The 10,673-nt window shown below is 46.9% G+C and overlaps 1 protein-coding gene across 1 annotated transcript in view; it reads right to left on the bottom strand.

Annotated features, from left to right (window-relative positions):
- Nucleotides 1-2,366: 2,366 nt before the first annotated feature.
- RAMP3 (receptor activity modifying protein 3) overlaps nt 2,367-10,673 on the bottom strand; it is a 1,003,044-nt gene continuing 994,737 nt past the window's right edge. Inside the window, exon 4 of the mRNA XM_085607369.1 lies at nt 2,367-3,927. Within this exon, the coding sequence (XP_085463495.1) occupies nt 3,672-3,927 (256 nt within the window). The 3' untranslated portion in view covers nt 2,367-3,671. The remainder of the gene's footprint in view (nt 3,928-10,673) is intronic.

Raw genomic sequence — 10,673 nt, 5'->3', positions numbered from 1 at the left:
ATGTTTTTGTTTTCTTTTCTACTCTGCAGGTGAGATATTGTAGTGTTGACCTCAGCCCAATTTGTTACTCTGTCCTTTGTGTAAAAAAAAGGTTGTGGTTTTTGTCCTCTGATAGACCTAGGCTCAAATCTTCAGAGGACCCAGTTGAGAACTCAAAGTAGGTTACTATTCTGTCTTTGATGTATTGGTCCCAATTGCAGTATTGGTTATGGTGGGGAGCTGAATAATTCAGTTGGCCTATTGTACCCATCAAGCAAGTAGGGAAAGGCGTTCTCCTTTCAATAGTACTTAATTTCTTTCTGGAATTTATTGAGTTTTTTATTTCTTTCAATCAAATTGAATTCTGAGATTTTCTTAGCATTGGGAATTCTGTGAGATTCGAGAACGTGTTGCTCTAGTTCTGCTATTTCCTCTAACTCAATTTTGCTATGCTCTAATGAAGTATACACATGTGGAATCACACAGTACCTGTCAAATTTATTTTCTCAAGCACTGACAGGGAGAGATCTCAGTTTGTGCTATTGAAGGTCCAAATATTGAAGGATCACATATCAGTTTGGCGATGTACTCTTCGGAGGGCATATGAACTTCTCTATTGCTCTTATATTAGGAAGTGTCGCTACAAGTACGAAACAGGGAAAGGAAATCAGAAGCAAGGCCCTTGCAGCTGTGGTGTAAGGCAAACCCGTGGGGGCCTCCCTGCAGAATGTGATGAGGGGACCTCAAGTCCCCCATTTGTTTCCATGTTGATAGCAGGAATTAGGGATGAAATGCCAAAATTCACCTGATAATTGGTAATGTGCAGAATTAAAATTGTGTCTGGAAAGGCATGGGAGTTTGACAATTTTGCACTTTGTGAAGGATGTTGTGAAATTGGTGACTGTTGAACAGCTTGACTGAGAGTAATTACTATGGCTCAATGCATTTTTTGCTTGAGTTTTTTCGCTAACAACACTCACAGATGGTTGGGTTTTAATCATGTTTTTTTAAACCTGTGTACATTTTTGGAAATTGAAGTGAAAGAAATTTGCGAAGTTAAAAAAAACTGATCATAAAATTTGCATAAGCGCGGCTCCCAATTCTGACACTCCTACTGAAACTGCACCTAAATACATACTTGTACTTAACATTAACCTGGCTGACGACCTGCTCATTAAAAAGATGCATTGTTGGACCTCACTGTTGATGACCGTGACTGTTGTTTTGGTTGATTATGGCTGTTCATGGTTGAGCAAATGTACACTGATTAATATGCTCTTATGACTATAAAGTAAGCCTGGGCAAAGCACTACGCTACGTTCGCGTAGTTTGCGAAGTTCGCGCTACTTCGCACTACGCGAACTGCACGTAGCACAGTGCGAACACGCGTAGCGTAGTGTTGCGTAGTGCTGCGGTCATTTTTTGCTTGCTCGTGGTCCTCAACGTCAAGTTGCCGACCGCAAGCAAGCAAAATGACATCCCGGTGAGACTTTTTCCTTGTTCGCGATCAGCAACATCAAGTTGGCGATCGCGAGCATGGAAAATAAACCTCCCGGGGAGATTCCCAACGCGAGGAGGTCAGGTTTCTCATTGCGAGTGGTCGCGTATGCTCGCGACCGCTCGCGATGAGAAACTACCAGTTCGTGTTGAGAAAGCTGCTGCTCGAGTAAAAATCTACTCGAGCAGCAGAAAACTACAGCTCGCACTGTGCAAGATGCCATTTTCAATGATTACACAGTGCCGGTTGCTTGTCCGCACTGTGCAAACATTGAAAACGACATCTGGCACAGTGCGAACAAGGTACTACGCAGTTCGCGAAGTGCTACGCGTAGCTCGCGTAGTGCAAACTGCACTTTGCGTAGCTTCGCGAAGTGCTACTTCGCGAACTACGCCCAGGGTTACTATAAAGTGGCTCTCAATGTCTTTGGCTAAAACGCTGCAGTGTTTACATTAACTGAAATCTCTCTGACTCAGGCGTCCTTCTCTCACAAAACCTGAATGTAAGTTTATGAACATAAACAGAATATGATCCCCCCTACACATTCTCTCCTTATAGTTTGTATTCAAGCTCACATTGTTTGTGACCATCATTTGCACGCCTATAACGGCGTTAAACATATATAATTGCCAACATCTTGGTTGTCATAGGAAACATTTATGTGCAATTGTGGGTGGGGGATTCTGGAGACACATATATCAGGCATGTACAATGGGGCTGGGCACATTATTATGGGCATTTATTTTTAAATATTTTCTGTTTTGTGTATAAATAGCTTGACCTGTTGAGGAGAGAGCACTTCCGGCCTCTGTTCTAATATTAAGCTGAAGTTCTCAAAGCTCTTTATGTGAATGATGGCTTGCTTACAAGTACACTTTGAACTCTGGGAATCATTTCATTTTACAGAAGTAAAATTATTTATTTGCAGTTTGCACAAGAATGTCGGACTCCGGGCAAAAGCTGGAGAAGGAGGGAAAGGGAATAAGAGGAGAACACAGTGAACAGACTCATGACGGCAAATAATAATAATACAAACAATAACATTACACAATACAAAAAAGTCGCAGGGAATGGCACATGTGACAGTTCCTTTGCCACTCCTTGGTGGCGTTTCTGTCAACCGGCTTCCTTACATTCTTTTCCAGCTGTGGGAAACCGGCCTGCATCCTTCCTGGAGTCCATTGAATAGACTTCCAGCTCCATGACTCATCCATAAGGGCATGTGCTTGAGAGCACTTGTAAAGCAAGGTAGTATTCTTCATTCAATTGCTGGACACATTCAGCAACCGCCTTTGTTTTTTCCCGTGTGTGCACAAAACGCAAAGTTTTCGGGTGCCAAATAAGCAGTCCTTCGTCTGTAGAACACATATAAACACTTGTGTAAGTGTGTGTGTATACATATAGACTTGTTTCAGTTCATTTTCACATAATTTAGGTGCTGGAATGTATGTGTGTGTGTACACCCGTATGTGTGTGGTTGTGTACATTTGGGTGTTGGTATGTGTCAGCATTTGTGTGTGTGCTTTTGCGTGCGTGCATATGCTTCTGTGTGTTTATGTGTGTAAATGTGCAGTGTGCAATGATAAGGACAAAAGTGATGGAACAAATGAAAGTGAAGAAATACTTCTCAACAACATCTCCGGTGACGGTTCTTCAATGATGACCTTTCATCCGCTCATTGATGTCATTCTATGTGTTCATTGATGCCACTCCATCCACTTTTTTTTTAATGACTTCACAGCATCACAATGTTTAACAGTTGAACGACTTCGAAAATCCCAAATTCAAGAAACATATAAAAGTAACTCCAAATTGCAATGCTTTGGTTGTTAGTCAAAAACAGAGGATCAGCTGAAAACGTTCAATAAAAAAAATGCTGACCCACTAACAGAATAAACTATCCATTTGTTAAAGCAAGCAAGCTACTTGCTGTTGTAAAGTTTTACGGTTTCATAGTTAAATGCAGATTTAGAGGGATTTGAGCTACTTTTAGTAAAAACAATCTTTGCAAATAAATCATCCTGTTGCTTAGCAGAAGCAGATAGTTGTGACTCACTAGACGGTGAACTTCTCAGCCAGAAGTAAATTTGTATTCTCATTTTTTTCATCTTCTTTACAAATGCCATCTGGGAACCCAGATTTTGAGTGCAGAATCAATTGTCTTTTAGGCAGGAAAATAGCAAAGAGTGTGAATTTACATAAAAATGTCACTTCTCTTGCTGCACCACACCACCAACGTGATCATGGCAGCAGTCAAGAAGACAGGTATTAAAATCAGTGTTGTCAAAATTTCATCAGGGGGATCTTCCCAATCCACTTTATCAGATGTACAGTTGGAAAAAAATTGCTTGTGAATTCCAGTGATGTAGCACTCCGCGTGGGGGTTTGGCCAAAAGCAGCCCGTCCCAATGGCCTCGTCTTCTGTGCATTTGGAAAATACATCATAGTGCCTGGAAAGCAAAGAAAACAAGAGTTAATGTTACTTGTTAGGCAGCAGGGCTGTTTTTGTAATCACAAAGATGGCAAAGACAACTTTTACAAGTTAATATATTTGAGTTAGGCAGCATTGTCATCTTAATAATTTCGGAGGCCCCAGGCAAGAAATATTTTAGGTGTCCCTGTTCAGAACAGCTTTGAATTTTAATACCTGTTCTCTGCTAATTTAAGCCCCATGAATTCCAAACAATGTAGAATAATATAATAAAGGTTGGATGTTGAGGGCCCTGGGCAATTGCCCACTTTGTCCATGCCTTAACAAGTTTCTTTTAGGTAGGGATTTACTACTATGCACACCCCTCATGTTAGAGAGAGGTCGGAAAGGAGAGACCGCTCCTTCCCCACACCCTACTATGCACACCCATCATTATATAGAGAAGTCTCGCTAGAGAGGCCAGACCCTCCACACACCGTACTTTGCACACCCGTCATCCGAGAGAGAGGTCTCAAAGGAGATCCCAGTAACTCTCCACACCCTACTACGGGCACCTATCATTACAGAGAGAGGTCTCATTAGAGAGGCCAGTCTCTCTGAACACCCTACTAAGCACACCCGTTATCTGAGAGAGCGGTCTAAAAGGAGAGGTTACTCCCTCCCCACACCCTACTATGCACGCCTGTCATCTGAAAGAGATGTCTGAAAGGAGAGGCAAGCCCCCTCCCACACCGTACTATGCACATCCGTCATCTGAAAGAGTGGTCAGAAAGGAGAGGTCACTCCTTCTTCACACCCTACTAAGCACACCCGTAATTACAGAGAGATGTCTCACCAGAGAGGCCTGTCCCTCCACACATCCTACTACGCACACCCGTCGTCTGCAAGAGGGGTTGGAAAGGAGAGTCCTGTCCCTCCCCATACCCTACTATGTGCACCCATCATATGAGAGAGAGGTCTAAAAGAGAGGTCACTCCCTTGCCACACCCTACTGTGCTCACCTGTCATCTGAGAGACAGCTCTGAAAGGAAGGCCCAGTCCTTCCCCACTCACTACTAAGCATCCCTAGCAGAGAGCCCAGCCCCTTCACACATCCTACTATGCACACCCATCACATGAGAGTGCTCTAAAAGGACAGAGCACTCTATCCCAACACCCTACTACACTCACCTGTCATCTGAGAGAGAGGTCTGAGAGGAAGGCCCAGTCCTTCCCCACACCCTACTACGCACACCTGTCATTACTAAGAGAAGTCTCAGCAGAGAGGCCAGTCCCTCCACACACCTTACTATGCACATCCATCATCTGAGAGAGAGGTCTGAAAGGTGAGGGCCAGTCTTTCTCCACTCCCTACTTTGCACACCCATCATTCCAGAGAGAGGTCTCAGCGGAGAGGCCAGTACCTCTCTATACCCTACTGCGCACACCCGTCATCATGAGAATAATGACACCTCAAAAAAAGATTGCTTCTGACATGTCTTGATATCAGAGTTACAATAACTGAGCAAATAAACAATTTCTATAGAATATTTATCTGTTTAATAATCACACACATTTTACAAAGATTTTGCAAACTGTGAATCATATCCTGTTTTGTTACAATTAAAAAATGCTTTTACTAAAATAATGTCAGAACACAACATATATTTTAAAGTCTACCACACATACATTCACAAAAATAATAAATTTGCTTAAAAAAAAAAAACCTTGAAATTCACTGAAAAAAGCAGAGGTTAAAGTAACATTATAGTTAGGTGTAATAAAAATATCTGTTTATGTTTAAAAAAAAATCTTCGAAATTCACATATCTTGAATGTAAGGTGCTCCATATAGCTGTTGGGGGTGACCATGTGAGAGGTGCAGCTGGCAGTATCTTTGAATATGATAGTGACTCCACATCTGGGCTTGTGCTGAAGGCTTGCCCGGTAATCTTGTAGCTGGCGGGGATGGGTATAGTGATGTCCAGTGCAGAGGTTTGATTTAGCCATGTTTCTGTGAGAAAGAGCAAATCTGGGGCATGGTCGTGCTGGAGATCCCCTATATGAGTGGTGTGTTTGATGCGCGAGCGAGTGTTGAGGGGCATGCATGCATGATGTGTTTTTTTGTGTTGTTTGGTTAGAGTGAGTGTGAGCTGGTTCATGTGAGCGGGTGAGTTGCTGTTGGTATAAGAGTAGTGCATGTAGACTGTGGGAGTGTGCTTTAGAACTTGTATGAAGCACATGTGAACACTCATTCTGTGTTGTGTGGTGTGGCAGCAGTGCAGCTGGGACTGACATCATGGGTAGCAGGGTAGCGGTGGGCAAAGGGAGAACTAAGGTTCCTAGCACTAGGGGTTGTCCAGACGTGCATAGGTTCAGACTGGCTTGCCTTTAGCGTGCTTTCAAAGGGGCATACAACTGTGCTGCAGCCACCGTTAAACCGGTCCTAGAAGGAGCGCCAGTTACTATGGGCAGGAAACCAGTGATGTCACTTGCTGTGCTCATTGATGATGGGAAATCTAATGATGTAACTTTCTGTGTAGATGGCTGATGTGAAATGCAATTATGTCACTTCTCGTGCAGATCGGTTGTAGTAACACAGTATCATCTGCCAACTGAAGCACGGGTGAATGTGATGAGCTATGTCCGGGTGCAAGGATTCCTTCTTTTGCAATTTCCACCTTGGGATCAGCTACATTCAGACTAAAGGTTGAAGTGGGCATGATCGATGGGGAACAACATGCCCATATTGTTTTAATTTCATAAAACCAGTTATCCCACATTTTATTATAATTTTCCTCATGACTTCCTACATATTGACATATTTGACTGTGCTTTCCCATTTCGGAACAGTTAATTCCAACAGTTGAAATGACTCTGTTTAAACGAATGGGAGGGGGAGGGCTCTCCTGTCCTTTGAAGCCGATGGAGAAACAGACAGCTAAACAAAAAGCAAGCCTTCACTGCAGTGCAGGGGCGGCTCGTCCATGTGGGCGGAGGAATCATCGCCCCACTGCTTTCTCGCAGTGCCACAAGCAGAAACATAAAATGGTATTTTAAATACCATTTTATGTTTCTGCTTCTTGCACTGTGAGAAAGCAGAAGGCAGGGTTTGGTTGGGGGCGGGCGGGTAGGCGTTCCTGCCCCAGGCAGGGGAGGAGTGGCTTGCCCATTCTTGTGGGCGCTGACTGTTTGGTCGGCCCCTGGGATGGGCTGACCAAACCAGTCATGCACACTCTGCCTTTTCTCCATGTAGGCTGCATGCAGCCTACATAGAGAAAATGGCCTCCCCATGGTCGCCCATGGGGTCGGCGTCCTACCCAATGACAATGCTGCCATTGAAGCGTTGTGATGGGCTTAGGGGAGAAGAGCGAGGCTGTCTGCTTTCTGTAAGGCACAGAGAGAGGGGACGCAACGCGGGACCGGAGCGAAGGTAAGTTTAATTTTTTTTTTTAATTAACCACCCCTCCCTGCGTGACCCCCTCCACCCCGTCCCTCCTCCCTTGAATCATGAACACGCCACTCACCTCAACTCCACAACCATGCAACTCACAACTCTGGCAATGCACACGTCACAAATCAAAACCAAAATGCAAAACAACATGCCCATCCACCAGACACGACAGACCAACTCACAATGGTAACCTGGACAAGCCATGAACATGAGCCATCAATGGCATGGCACCTCTGTCACACACTAGCCGAATGTGGGGAGAAGTGGCAACCAGGCTTGACTGAAGGAGGCAGGAGAACCATGATTGGGAAAGTACACAATGCCAAGAGTGGTGGAGATGTGCTGGGCAGACTGTAGTATTCAGAACACACCCATATACATGGCAACATACACCTCTGGTGTATGGAGTGTAGTGGACAGTGGACGCAACCATGTCACCTGGGCCAATGGGGGAGTCCGCGGAAATGTTGCCTGTTACATCCCCTTCGTAAGCGTGAGCGGAGTGGGATGGCCCGGCGTACGCCAGGCCAGCATAGGGGTGTGAATAAAAAGCATGTAGCCCTGGGCGTGGTCCTCTTCCGGAAAGCCCAACGTCTCTGCCAGGGTGGCACCTATCATCACACCACGAGGCCGACGCCGTCCTCGCCAGCGGAGTTGCCTGCGATCCTGTGCGCCTGCAGTACCCCGGCCCGCTGGACCCCTAACCCGTCTGGCCCGCCCCTGCGCAGCCAGGCCACACTAATCACCTGCCGACACCGGCGTGTGTCATGGAGGGCCCACCACGTGCCGGCACAAGCTCCAAGCCAAAGGCACGCAACCTTGGCAGCCTCCTCAGACCATCATGGCCTCCACAACACAGGCCCGCTTTACTCCTTTCTCATTGACGTACTCTACTGCTGCATTCGGCCTACACTACGGTCAAGTAGGTCACACATTTGGAACTGAGTCTTGATTACACCATGGCAGTGAACATTATTTAAGGCAGAGTTTTTGTCACTATACTCCCTTCGATGTGGTGCCACCAAGTCTGTGCATAGCATTACAAACACCCGTGTCTGTGGGCCTACGCAACTACTGCCCTCGGCCTACGCTGCGCACAAATTGGTCACAGAACTGGAACTGAACATTGATTATTCAAAGGCTGAATACATATCATTGCATGCAAGGAGAGGTGTAAGAGGATGACGCATTGCAGTCCGGGGGAAATAGGATCATCATTACGGAGGTGATCGAACACTACCGACAACTGCCCTAGTGTCGCTAACTCTGTGCATCGCAAGCCAACAACATGTGCCTACACTGCGGTCCAGTAGGTCACAAAGTCTTGATTTAGCGATGGCGGAATTCATAGCAGTGTACCGGCATCATCGCAGACTGCACCCCCTTCCAGCCCCGGTGCCACTAAGTCTGTTCCCCGACATTCATGGACACTCTCTGGTTGTACATTGGTGCAGTATGAGTCTATGGACTGAGGGGTAGTTTCATCCTCAATTGGTGGTGACAACGAGGCTGTCGCTTTCCACTCTTCCATTTGCTGCTTCCGGATAACATGAGACCTCTGCATCATGCCCTGGAGGACACTTTCCACTGTCCCCCACAACCTTCCGCCACATTCACCTCGGACATCGATGAGGACCCACTCAGTCTGCGTGGCCCTACCTCAGTGCACCGCAAGTCAACGTCTTGTGGTGGTGTGCCTGTGCCGACTGCTGTGCATCCGGGGGCACTAACTCTGTGCAGCTCACGTCAGGGACCCTGCCTGAATGAATATTGGATGACCTCTGTGACGGTGGTCCTGGGGTCATCGACGCCATGTGCATGTGGCCCTCCGCTGTCCACTGCCTCCGGCCTCAACCGCGGACCACCAGGGCTCACACACCAAATCGAGTCCTGACCGGGCCAGACGTCACATCACCGCAGGAGGCACACGCAACCATCGCAAGGGCCAAATCCATCTGCCAGAGTCAGGCAGAGTGGGAGAACTGGGACGTTGATGAGGAAGTTGATGCAGGTGTAACACACCCCACTGCATGTGCATCAGGACTAACCCAAAGGGCCAAAATCCTAGCAATTTCTTCACATGAGCGTGCTCATTTCTAGTGCTCCAACCTTAGTGCCCTGCAACTCACAGACACTTCTGTTTGAATGTTGAGTGACCGCTGTCCTTGCTCCGGCTCCCTCCATGTTGCTCAGTAGTTGACTCTGTTATGCAGGTGTTTACAGTTTCCGTTGCAATGGTGTCCACTGTTCAAGTGGTTGCCAGCACCAAGCACTCCGTGCGGGCTGGCTTACACTCGCCCCACACACATCCAGCACAGGCGTCGCTGTACATGTGGCCCTGCCAATAAAGGGGCCGGGCGCACTTGCTCATAGCCAGTACAACATAATGTCTGTGTGTGTCCCTGTGGTCTTGTTGTATGCATGAGGGCCCTGGGCCCTACGACATTACAGTATACTGTGTACATCGGATGCAGACATGTCACCGCAGGCAGCGGGTTGGAGCTTGGTCATGTAGCATTGTCGTCACCCACTCAATTCGTAAGGGGAGTGGCCAGGGCCATCATACGCAGAGCCAACGTGGGTGTGTGACTGCTATTTGCATGCCCCTGGGCGTGGTTCTGTACTGTGATTGTGCATCTGCATGTGTCTCTATGGCAGTGTGGGTGTAGGTGGTCCCTGAAAGGTGATAGACACCAATGTATGTGATCTAGTTCACCTTCCATGGGTTCGGACCCCACCCACACCTGTTGGGCCACCTCTTTTTGGCATGCTGACACATGGCATTGGGGTGCCATGCGTGGGTGGGTGAAGTGTTGTGAACCAGCTGCGCTTGCAGGTGCTTCCTGCTGTGTGGTCTGTTGCAGATTCTGTGTTCTCCTCTGAGTAGCTTGTCTGCTCGGGTCCTGGTGGTGGGTTGAGTGGGATATCCATGGGCTTTTGTAGAGCATCGGTATCGATGGTGTGGTGATCCTCGCCGGCATCACAGATGTGTTGTCTTCTGTGCTCTGCTGGAGGTCTTGTGTGCCCCTCTGCAATGTGAAGGGGAGATGCATGTTGACATTGTGTTGACATTTATGCTGGCGCATTGTTCTTGTTTACATGTAGACTGTATTACAATGTACATTGTGACTGTTTGTGAGGTACTGGATTCTTCTGCGGGACAGTGTATATCTGGACTACATGACGGATGTGAGGTCGTACGCGTAACTTTCCATTTCACAGTTTCCATCTCTGTCAGATGTAGTAGGCATGCTTCTGTGCATGGGCAGAGCCAGTTGTGTCCTCTGTTCTGCAGTGTCTGCTATGCGCATTGCACCACGTTGTCGTTAATGT

This window comes from Triturus cristatus, chromosome 5_2 (genome assembly GCF_964204655.1).
Source record: "Triturus cristatus chromosome 5_2, aTriCri1.1, whole genome shotgun sequence".
In the NCBI taxonomy this organism is placed as follows: Eukaryota; Metazoa; Chordata; class Amphibia; order Caudata; family Salamandridae; genus Triturus; species Triturus cristatus.
This window is presented reverse-complemented; position numbering and strand designations above follow the sequence as displayed.